Source organism: Pristiophorus japonicus, chromosome 3 (assembly GCF_044704955.1).
Source record: "Pristiophorus japonicus isolate sPriJap1 chromosome 3, sPriJap1.hap1, whole genome shotgun sequence".
Lineage (NCBI taxonomy): Eukaryota > Metazoa > Chordata > Chondrichthyes > Pristiophoridae > Pristiophorus > Pristiophorus japonicus.
The window spans coordinates 189,795,833-189,808,033 of record NC_091979.1 but is presented as its reverse complement, the minus strand read 5'-3'; the positions used below and the strand labels follow the sequence as shown (position 1 = coordinate 189,808,033).

Below are 12,201 nucleotides of genomic sequence, written 5' to 3'. Positions count from 1 at the left end.
CTGAGGAAGTGTGTGTTTGAAGACCAAGCTCTCAAATCTGGCACCAAGCTTAGGGTCTACATGGTGTCCTCCTGTATGGCTCAGAAGCGTGAACCATATATAGTAGACACCTCAAATCGCTGGAGAAATACCACCAACATTGTTTCCGCAATATCCTGCAAATCCCCCGGGAGGACAAATGCACCAACGTTAGTATCCCCAGCATCGAAGCACTGACCACACTTGACCAGCTCTGTTGGGCGGGCCACATTGTTCGCATGCCTGACATAAGACTCCTAAAGCAAGCGCTCTACTCGGAACTCTTACACGGCAAGCGAGCGAGTGGGCAGAGGAAACGTTTCAAAGACACGCTCAAAGCCTCCTTGATAAAATGCAACATCCCCACCGACACCTGGGAGTCCACGGCCAAAGACCGCCCTCAGTGGAGGAAGAGCATCCGGGAGGACACTGAGCACCTCGAGTCTTGTCGCCGAGAGCATGCAGAAAGTAAGCGCAGACAACGAAAGGAGTGTGCAGCAAACCAGTCTTCCCACCCACCTTTTCCTTCAACGACTGTCTGTCCCACCTGTGGCAGAGATGGTAATTCCCGTATTGGACTGCTCAGTCACCTAAGAATTCACTTTTAGAGTGGAAGACTTGTTCCTCAATTTCGAGGGACTGCCTATGATGATGATCGTAATTATATTTAAACGAGGCTTCGTGCCTCAGACTTGAGCTGCCATTTGCTCAGCAGCTGTGGACCGGGTTTCCCAGGGCTCAGGAAATCTGGCAGCTAAAGGGAGGCGAGAACCAGTGTGTAATTGCTTTTCCAGCGCTGCTTGTAGGCCAGGAGGAGCAGTAGGGCTTCCTCAGCTTGCCTCCCAAGCTAACCTATCGCAATTTGCCGCCTCCTCTACGAGCGGCGTTACCTTTTGCTTCCTTAGCCCCCAATCCCTTGCGATCCAATGTCTCTGCTCCCTGTATTAGTCCAATCCCACTAGCACCGCCCTTCCCCCCCCCCCACCCCCTACCTCAAGTGCTAAATACAATTAAATCTAAGGAGAGTGGAATCACAGCATGCATAATTCTCTATTAATTCTTTCCCCTTTTTAAGTTACTGGCCATTGTTGTTATAGGAACAGGAGGAGGCCATTTAACATCTGAGCCTGTTCCGCCTTTCAATTATATCATGGCTGATCTGTATTGGAAGTCCATTTACCCATCATGTTTCCATAACCTTTAATACCCTTACGTAACAAAAGTTGATCAATCTCAGTTAAGAAATTTTCATTGGACCTTCGGTCTCAATGGCATTTTAGGGAAAGTTCCATATTTCCATCACCCTTTGTGTGAAGAAGTGCTTCCTGACTACCTAGCTCTAATGTTAAGATTATGCCCCCTTGTTCTGGACTTCCACCCCCCCCCCCCCACTCTCCTCCCGAGGAAATAGTTTCTATCTACCCTAACAAATACTTCAATCATCTTGAACACCTCAATTAGATCACACCGTAATCCTCTTTACTCAAGGGAATGTAAGATTAGTCTATGCAACCTGTATTCATTTAGCCCCGGTATCATTCTGGTGAATCTGCGCAGCATCCTTCCAAGACCAATTATATTCTTTCTGAGGTGCGGTGTCCAGAATTAAACGCAGTACTCCCGATGCGATTTAACCAGTTTGCCAGGCATGCCGGAGCTGAAATTGTGATGCTGGGCCTTGTCACTTGTACTGTGGGATTAATTAGAAGGAATAGAGTGGTCAGTACTGTTTTTAAAAAAAAAACTACAAGAAGTACATAATTTTATAAACATGGCTTGTGACTGATACCAAAGCTGTCAAAAGATTGCTCGCACTGTGCACTTAGGCCACATGTCATAAATAGTGACTTGGTGAACCAGATTTTACAGTGTACATTTAAAGTGTACATTGCTATCTGGATCACTGTTTACCTCCATTCGTCTCACTAATTATTTTAATCCTTTACTTTCCTGGATATCTATTATGATGTAACACTGCATGGTGTTCTTCTGCAGGTGACAAGGTTCAGCTTTCCAAGAAAGAGAAAACAAAACAAAGGCATGAGCGATGGCTTCAGAGTGAGTACCACCCAGTACATCACATTTTGGTCGAATAATAACTTTTTTTTAAAGCTGTTTGATTTTACGATACACATAGATCAAATGAGTAAAAAAAAAGAGATGCATTGGAACTTCATTTTACAAATGAGATGGGGGCACCTTATTAAGTGAATAGAAACCATCTTCTGGGGCGCCTTGTTTTGCACACAGCATTCTCTGTTTGTATAGGCTGTTCCATTTACATTTTAGAATATTTTGAACAAGAGGTAATTTACTGAGTTGCTTTACATTTTGGGTAATTTTGGTGGGTGGAAAATTGCAGGCTGGGGCTGTTTCCCAATATGTGAAGCCAGTGGGTGATGCTGCATATCGGTAGAACAAATTAGAAAATTACTCCTGAGAAACCCATGCACTTTATATTTTTTTTAAATATTGCATTCAAGCAATATCAAAAGAAACTCGATCTCCAAAAGGTTGTTTCAGTCTCTGACATTCTATCTTGCAGAGATCGGGATGATCAAACTGGCACAACAGAAGAGGAAAGCCCAAGAGAAGCGCAAAGCCACCCCTGTGGTTGGAGACCTGCAGCCACTTGCTGATGCACTGCCAGAGCTGACCAATTTGATCAAAACTAGCGACGTATCTATGGCTAATAAATCTAAGAGGTATTGACTAACATGATGTGACTACACGGTCGTGCTCATTATTTCTAGTGTGGTTTGTCTTTTACTTATATTCTGCTTTGTTCCCTCTTTGGTATGGTTTGGATATTTATATGTCCTTTTATTATACACTGTGACATTGGCATCTTCCTCTATCTATCTGCTTGTGTATTTGTCACAGATTGACAAGATAATTATGAATGAGGAAGATAAATCATAGGAACAGGAGTGGACCATTCAGCCCCTCAAGCTTGTTCCGCCATTCAATTAGATCATGGCTGATCTGTATCTTAACTTCATTTACTCACCTTGGTTCCGTAACTTTTAATACCCTTGGCTAACAAAAATCAATCTCAGTTTTGAAATTGTCAATTGACCCGTGGCCACTTTTGGGGGAGAGTTTTCGCGATTTCCACTACCCTTTGTAGTGCTTTCTGACATCACCCCTGAAAAACCTATCTCTACTTTTGAGGTTATGCCCCCCTGCTCTGGATTCCCCCTCTGCCTTCCCCCCCCACCACCACCACCAACCCCCAATCAGAGGAAATAGTTTCTCTCTATCTTGTCAAATCTTTTTTATCAACTGGGCTTGTATCCACTGGAGTTTAGAAGAATGAGAGGGGATCTCATAGAAACATATAAAATTCTGATGGGATTGGAGAGGTTAGAGGCAGGAAGAATGTTCCTGTTGCTGGGGAGTTCCAGATCCAGGGGTCCCAGTCTAAGAATAAGGGGTAAACCATTTAGGACCGAGACGAGGAGAAACTTCTTCACTCAGAGACTGGTTAAACTGTGCAATTCTCTACCGCAGAAAGCTGTTGAGGCCAGTTTGTTAGATATATTCAAAGGGAGTTAGATATGGCCCTTACGGCCAAAGGGATCCAGGGGTATGGAGAGAAAGCAGGAAAGGGGTACTGAGGTTGAATGATCAGCCATGATCTCATTGAATGGCCTGCTCCTGCACCTAATTTCTATGTTTCTATGTTTTCATCATCTTAAACACCTCAATTAGATTAGCCCATCTTAATTCCACCACTGCAGCATCCAATTGATTCTTAGATGACCCCAGAGTTTTGGACTTCACTATTTTACCCAGAAGTCTCATACATGTGTTGATCACTATTCTTGCCATCATTCTTACGTCCCCTTGACCTATACCCACAATTTAATTTAATTTAATTGTCTACTATCTAAGACACTTCTTAAGATCATCTCTCGGATGACTCCTTTCAGGGCTGAAAAGTCAATTTTCCCTGTCTTTCTTCATAGCTCGGCCCTCTAAGACCAGGGATCAGCCTTATCAACTCTTCTCTGCACTGCCTCCAATACTTAAATGTGTCTCACATTTAGGAAGTTTAGAAAATCCCCAAATTCCGAGAAAAGCTGCACAAGGCAAAATGCTGGCATCAGACGTGAGCATCAATGTTCCCTCCAATTTGCAGTCTTAAGTGCGCAATCTCATTACATTTGCTGCATGCTCAGTATTTTCCAGCGGCAGCAGCTGGTGAGCAACCTCCGCGGGACCTCCTGATGGGTGTGCGGCCGTGCACCTTAGGGGGAACATTGGTGAGCACAATTCCATCAGGGGGAAATTATGCACCCAGTGATGGTGAGATCCAAGCAGGGAGAAGTATTCGCAGCAAAAATGATTTGCAGGACTGAATGTAGCCAGATCCTCATTCAAACACGAGGAAATCGCCTGTATCTTCAGCCTAAGGCAACATAACCTGAAAGGAAAAATATGCTAGGTTTAAGAGATTGCTGAACAGAGAGAACGGCTGAGGTTTTGAACATGGCATAATGGAAATTTTTACTACGATTCTGTTCTCTCAGTCTCAATATTACCCCAGAAAGAGTGTGTTTATGGCAAATTTCCAATTTTGAATTAAGTTGCAGTCTGCTAACATTGCCTTCTCCCTCACCTCTTCCTCTGATCCGCCCAAAGACCTCGAAGTGAAGAATGACGTTGGGAAATGCAGCACTCTGGTTTGGGAGATTTATTGTATAATCAGCATAGTATATGCTTTATTACAGCAAGAATAAGGCCAAAGTACTTCAAGGAATAAATAGAATTTCTCATCTGTTATTTTTAGGATTGTTATTAAATAAAATCCAATCCATCTTTGAGAGTGATCCATTGCTTCTCATTTAGTTTAATTGAAGACATTTGTTTCATGTGCATGCAGCCACGGGTTTTATGCCGAGCGTGTATGCAGATCTGGTAAACAGAGTACCTCATGAAAACTGAATAATCGAACTTGAGGGTGGGGCGGGGGGAAATTTAGTTCTTGCAGCTAGTAGCTATATACTTTCTGGAATAGGGTTCGCTTCAGTTTCGATTTGTTGTGGAGCAATTCATGGTGTCCTCGTTCTTCCTTCCATGGTCGAGGGAATTGTGAGGGCTTTGTGACTCCTGAGGGTCTGTCATGTTGCTCTTCCTCCATGTGAAAAGGGTCTGGGGATAGTAAACTTGTGTTATAATGTGTAAACTGTGAGGAGAACATTAAATGTTGGTTATAATCAGTCCTAGTGTTTTATTTTGTAAGACATAGTCGTGAAAAATCAAATTCCAGCTGTGCTGGAGCATTTTTACTGACTTCCCCATCCTAATTGAAATAAATGCAATTAATGAACTGAAGTGAAATGAAACCTGTTGTCATGGTAACATAATTTATAGATCCTAGAAAATTCTGATTGAGTTTTATTGGACAGCAGCAAAGTACTGTTTCATGAATGGATCACAAACAGTGCTTCCTCAGTGCCATAGTCCATAATGATGGTGAAACCGAACAAATAATTATCTGTTTATAACAATATTTTTAGTTTGACCTGCTACGAGATTACTAGAGAAACTAGGGTTGTTCTCTTTAGAGCAGAGAGGGAAGATTTAATGGAGGTGCTCAAAGTGATGAGGGGTTTTGGTAAATTGGATAGGGAGAAACTGTTTCCAAGTATCGGTAACCAGAGGACACAGATTTAAGATAATTGGCAAAAGAACCGGGAGGATATGAGGAAAATGTCTTTTATGAACGGAGTTGTGATCTAGATTGCCCTGCCTGAAAGGATGGTGGAAGCATATTCAACAGTGACTTTAAAAAGGGAATTGGATATATACTTGAAAAGGAAAAAAATGCAGGGCTGTGAGGGTAGAACAGGGAAATGGGACTAATTAGATAGTTCTTTCAAAGAGCTGTATACGATGGGTTGAATGGCTTCCTGAGCTCTATGGTTACAAATGGGTTTTTAATGTTTAACATAAAACTTAGTGGAATTCCAAAATTGGAAGAAAGTCCAGCTGACTTTATATCCATCATGTCACAATTTAAAATCTGAATAGGCAAACTTGTTTCCCAACTGTAAGAATGTAAGGAGTTTGAGTTGACCACTTGGAGCAGTGAAAGCAATTGTCAATTTCTGTCTCACTAGAATCTGTCTTCTTATGGCTAGTCTTGAACACAAGCTGTTCATCACTTGGTGGGTATCTCACAGACAGTAGTATTTGACTGCTGTGAGCATGATGCAATAACAATGTAAGAGAATCTGATTGAGATAGCAACTGTGAACGAGGTGTATCTGCAGCCATGATACAGTGACAGTGACTCCGATTAAGACACAGGCAGTTGTAACAAATTAATACAAGAATACTGCCTACTGATCTGTTAATGGCGGCAGACCTTTCCGTGATTCCAGCAGCAAGACTCCTCTGTATGCTAAATAGAAGAGCTGTGTAGAAATGCCTTGCTTACCACATACAATTTTTACTCAAATCCAGGATGTTTAACAATTGTTTTTTGTTTCCTAATAGTGCAAAAAAGAAACCTGAAACAACACAGTACAGTAAGATGCGGAATGCTCAGAAACGAAAACTAATGTAAGTGCTACTGTTCTATGGCATCAAAAGTTTTAAGTGCTCGAGCATTAGCTGTATGACTTCAGAATTGTTTTAGCAAATCCTTCAGTTATAGTGAATGCTAATCACAACTCTCAAATATCTACAAATCTGGTTGATGGTTTATATCGAAAGAACTTGCATTTATGTAACATAACATAACGAGGAGTAGGCCATTTGGCCCTTCCAGCCTGCTCTGCCATTCAATAAGATTATGACTGATCTACCTCAGCTCCACCTTCCTGCACTATTCACATTTCCCTTGGTTCCCTCTGTATCTAAAAGTCTATCGATCTCAATCTTGAATATGCTCAATGACTGAGCATCCATAGCCCTCTGGGGTACAAAATTCCAAACACACAACCCTTTGAGTGAAAAAATGTCTTCTCCTCTCAGTCCTAAATGGCTGACCCCTTATTCTGAGACACTGACCCCTCGTTCTAGACTCCCCAGCCAGGAGAACATCCTCCCAGCATCTCCCCTGTCAAGCCCTATAAGAATTTTAAATATTTCACCTCCCATTCTTCTAAACTCTAGGGAATATAGGTCTAGTCTACTCAATCTCTCCACATGGGACAATCCCCCCATCCCAGGAATCAGTCTAGTGAACTTTTGTTGCACTCCTTCTAAGGCAAGTAAGACCAAAACTTCGACAGTACTCGAGGTGTGGTCTCACCAAGCGCCTGTATAATTGCAGTAAGACTTCTTTACTCTTATACTCCAATTCCTTTTATAATAAAGGCGAACATACCATTTGCTTTCCTAATTGCTTGCTGTACCTGTATGTGAACTTTGTGATTTTGCATACAAGGACCCAGGTCCCTCTGAATACCAATATTTCCCAATCTCTCACCATTTTTAAAAAAAAAAATCTGCTCTTCTATTTTTCCTACCAAGGTGGATAATTTTACATTTCTCCACATTATGGGCCCAAGTTTCCACACGATAAACGGGCGCCCCTCCGAGCTGGGCGCCCCTTTTTCGCGCCTAAAACGGTGCCAGAAAAAAAACTCGCGATTCTCGAGTGCCCTGCAGCTCCTTGTCTGTTTGGCGTGGCGCCCAGGGGGGCGGAGCCTACACTCGCACCGATTTTGTAAGTGGGAGGGGGCGGGTACTATTTAAATTAGTTTTTTTCCTGCCGGCAACACTGCGCGTGCGCGTTGGAGCATTTGCGCACGCGCAGTGTGAAGGAAACATTGGCACTTGGCCATTTTTGTAGTTCTTTGTAGCCGTTTAGTTTTTGAACATTTTTTAATAAAAGCACATTGCCATCAGCACTGAGAAGGCTGCAGGAAGGCTGCAGAAAGTTGAGCCAGCCGTTTCCCGACGACCTCCCCCTTTTGCCGTCGGGAAATGACTCCTCAATTTCTGAGCCTTCCTGCAGCCTTCCGTCTCCTTCCCTCCCTCCCGCCGTCTGGAATGGCATCCTTCCCCCCCCCCCCCCTGCGTTCGGTCACTCGCCTGCCGTCTGGAACGGCTTCCTTCCCCCTTTTCCCCCCCCCCCCCCCCTGCGTTCGGTCGGTCGGTTCCCTCCCTCCCTCCATCCACCCGCCATCTGGAACGGCTTCCTTCCCCCCCCGCCTTCGGGAACGGCTGCCTCTTTTTGTGAGACTTCCTGCAGCATTCTCCCTGCCTGAAGCACTTTCACACAGGTAGGAAGATGGTTTATTTAATCTTTTCTTTGCTTATAAATTTTTATTCAGGTTGGATTTATTTGTATAATATTTGTATAAGTATAAATAAGGATTTATTGTAGAATTTAATGACTTCCCTCCCCCCTCCCCCCCACCCCCCCACCTCGTTCTGGACGCCTAATTTGTAACCTGCGCCTGATTTTTTTTAATGTGTAGAACAGGTTTTTTCAGTTCTACAAAAATCTTCACTTGCTCCATTCTAAGTTAGTTTGGAGTACGTTTTCACTGTGGAAACTTTGAAATCTGGCGTCAGTAGCTGGACACGCCCCCTTTTGAAGAAAAAATTCTGTTCCAAAGTGGAACTGTTCTACCTGACTAGAACTGCAGAAAAAAAAAAGTGGAGAATTGCGATTTCTAAGATAGTCCGTTCTCCACCAGTTGCTCCTAAAAATCAGGCGCAAATCATGTGGAAACTTGGGCCCTATATTTCATCTGCCTGTTTTTACCCACTCACTTAACCTGTCTATATCCCTTTGCAGCCGCTCTGTGTCCTCCTCACAACTTACTTTCCCACCTAGCTTTATATTGTCAGCTAACTTATACATTACACTCGGTTCTCTCATCTAAGTCATTGATGTGGATTGTAAATAGCTGAGGCCCAAGCAATGATCCTTGCGGTACCCCACTAGTTACAGCCTGTCAACCCAAAACTGACCCATTTATTCCTACTCTCTCTTTTCTGTCCATTAACCAATCCTCAATCCATGCTAATATGTTACTCCCAATACCAGTAGCCCTAATTTTGTGTGATGACTTGTGTAGCATTTTATCGAATGTTTTTTTTGAAAATCCAAATACACTCCATCCACTGGTTTCCCCCTTATCTACCCTGCTAGTTACAACCTCAAAAAAACTATTAGATTTGTCAAACACTATTTCCCTTTCATAAATCCATGTGACTTTGCCCAATCATATTATGATTTTCTAAGTGCCCTGTTATCACGTCCCTAATAATAGATTCTAGCATTTTCCCTACTACTGTTGTCAGGCTAACTGGCTTTTCGTTCCCTGTTTCCTCCCTCCTTTTTTGAATAGCAGATTTATATTGCTACCTTCCAATTTGCTGGAACCGTTCTGGAAGATCAAAACCAATGCATCCACTATCTCTGTTACCACCTCTTTTTAAATCCTAGAACGTCAGCCATCAGGATAACACCTTTCACAACCTCAGAACGTTCTAGTCAAGGAAGTATTTGTGAAGTACAACCACTAATAAATTAAAGAAATATGGCAGCCATTTTTGGCACAGCAAAGTCCCACAATCAGAAATGAGATGAACAACCAAATAATGTTTTATTGATGTTGGTTGAGGGAAAAGAAGTGACCAGGACACTGGGAGAACGCTCCTATTTTCTCCAAATAATGCCGTGGGATCTTTTACGTCCACCTGGACATGCAGAAGGGACCTCGGTTTAACATTTCATCCAAAAGACAGCACCTCCAGCAGTGTAGCACTCCCTCAGTACTTCACTGGAGTGTCAGCCTGAATTTTGTGCTCAAATGTGGAGCAGGAATTCAACCCACGACCTTTTGACTCCGAGGTGAGCGAGAGCACTGCCACTGAGCCAAGCCTGACATCTATATAGCTTCGAATCCATGAATTATAGTAAAACAAAAATAAGCCTGATTTGCGAATTCCCTCTGTTCATCATTTGGTCTTTTCTCCTATGCAAAACAAAATTGTTGGATTTGGTTTCTCAGCTTTGTCTTTATGCTATCTGAATTTTAATTGAGGATTAAACGAACAGCAGTACAGAATCTACAATTGATGACTGGCTCACAAATTGAAGGTTTCTTAATTCAATAAATATTTTCCTTCTCCAAGGATGCTGTGCAAGCAACTAGCTGAGTATTTTGCAATTGACCTGAATTCCCTCTCTTCCCTTTCTTTCTCTAAAATAAAATGTAAAAACACAGTGGAAGAAGAAAAGGTTGTTTGGCTCTGGATCCTTCCTATAAACTGTGTACAATTTATACTGTCCATAAACTATTTAATTTGCTGGCAGCTGTAGCTAAGTAAAAGCATTGGCTTACTTTATTGAAAAGGTGAAAGTGATTCAGTTCTGTGATTTTAATTAGTAGCATGGTGCCTTTAAAGTGAAAGGGCTGCTTTATTCTCTTGTATAGATTTGCATATGCAATGAGGGCATGCCAAGTGTTTCTGTCTTTCAAGATTGTCATCATTGTATTTGAGAGAAGAAACAGACTGATCTAGTCAGTGAGAAAACAAAACTTTAGCAGCTATGATACTCAGTCTGAAGTAATTCTTAAAGATTGAGGATCTATTACAGTTTTCCTCATAGTATTTGTGCCTATTATACTTAGTATTTCCTGATTTTTGCCGTTCATATTAATTGATTGTAAATAGATGTAGTTGCTGTCTTCTGTAAAACTCCATGTGGTAGTATCCACTATATTGAAGCACTCAGCACTACTATCATACCATTTCAGTGTACAGATTACTGCAAGTGGAGTCATTATTGGCCTATAAGGATTGTGTGTGTGTGAAAGAGGGAGATATAAATCAGAAATTGTGGCGGGATTAGCAAACCTCTGCCAGAGAAAACTCTGATCATGGTTCCTGTCTACAAAGCAAACTAAACAAAATATTACAGAATATTAAAGCAACATTATTCAATGCTGACCCGTAACATTTCACAACTAACATTCCAACAGTCAGGACCGAGTGAGACTGGAGGCACATCGCTCCATGAAGTACTTGATCTATATTTATTTCATTAACCGTCAGTCAACCCAATTTATAACCAGATTTTTTAATAAGAGCTGATTTAACTAAGTATTTTACTGAACTTTCACGGCATTCTGTTCCATGGATCTGCTATTTCTGTAGGGATTTTCTATTTTAATCTGTGTTTAATGCTCAATCAATGATTATCATCCTCTGGTAGTGCAGTCACAATTTAAATGAAATAACCCATTTCAATCCTCGTCAAAAGAGAGCAAAATCTGGCTCTTTTCCAGTTTTGTTGGTGTATAAAATAATTATTTATTTTGTAATGTATAACCATGGACTGTTGTTTGTATATCTTGTGTTGTCTTAAATCTTCATGAAATCTCCCAGGAGCTCATAAGCCTTTATAATGACTTGGATTTGATGATTTAGGTAATTTCCCCAGGCTAGTTGCTGAATGTCAAACTGTGCTATAAACCCCAGATTACCATGAGCAATGCCAGCAGAAAATCTGTAAAACAAAACTCCCAAAATTGACGTCCAGGGGACCAATGTTCCCTCTAAGCTGCGCTTTGTTGTGCACGGCCTGTTTATTTCAGTGCGCAGTCCCTTTAAATTTCTGCACATGCACGGTATTTCCAATGGAAAAGCTTGAGCGGCCTGTGCGGTACTTTGCAGATTACTGAGCGGCCGCTTAGAGAGAACATTGCAGAGGACCAACTAAATTGCATTCCAGGTGCACTGAAGGAAGATTTAGGATGCATATTCACACAATCACTTTTCTATACCAAAAACTAAACAATTGTGCCGATTATCTTCTCTGACCTCTTGCCAGGCACCAGACAAATGCAGCAGGTACAGTAAGGTTTTCAATAAGGCTCAAACAAAAGTCAGGTATCATAGGTTTATTAAGAATAAAGTACATGCAATACTACTTAACCATACACTCAAAGGGTCATACTTGCAGCCACACCTGATGGTCAGTTGGTGATTCAAAAGTATTCTAGTTCTGAGCTCAGTATTTATACATTTCTTTCACGATCCACAGGTTTTTGGCTTAAATAATTATATAAAAGTTAAAATGCAGCACCATATCAGGAGAATTTAATTGACATCACTTCGTCATAAGAACATAAGAAATAGGAGCAGGAGTAGGCCATTCAGCCCCTCGAGCATGCTCCGCCATTTAATACGATCATGGCTGAT

General features: G+C 41.8%; 1 protein-coding gene across 1 annotated transcript in view; it reads left to right on the top strand.

The window, feature by feature from the left end:
* slx9 (SLX9 ribosome biogenesis factor) overlaps window positions 1–12,201 on the top strand; it is a 189,359-nt gene that overhangs the window by 171,085 nt on the left and 6,073 nt on the right. Inside the window, exons 3-5 of the mRNA XM_070874896.1 lie at window positions 2,014–2,076; window positions 2,564–2,723; window positions 6,526–6,591. Coding sequence (XP_070730997.1) covers window positions 2,014–2,076; window positions 2,564–2,723; window positions 6,526–6,591 — 289 coding nt within the window. The remainder of the gene's footprint in view (window positions 1–2,013; window positions 2,077–2,563; window positions 2,724–6,525; window positions 6,592–12,201) is intronic.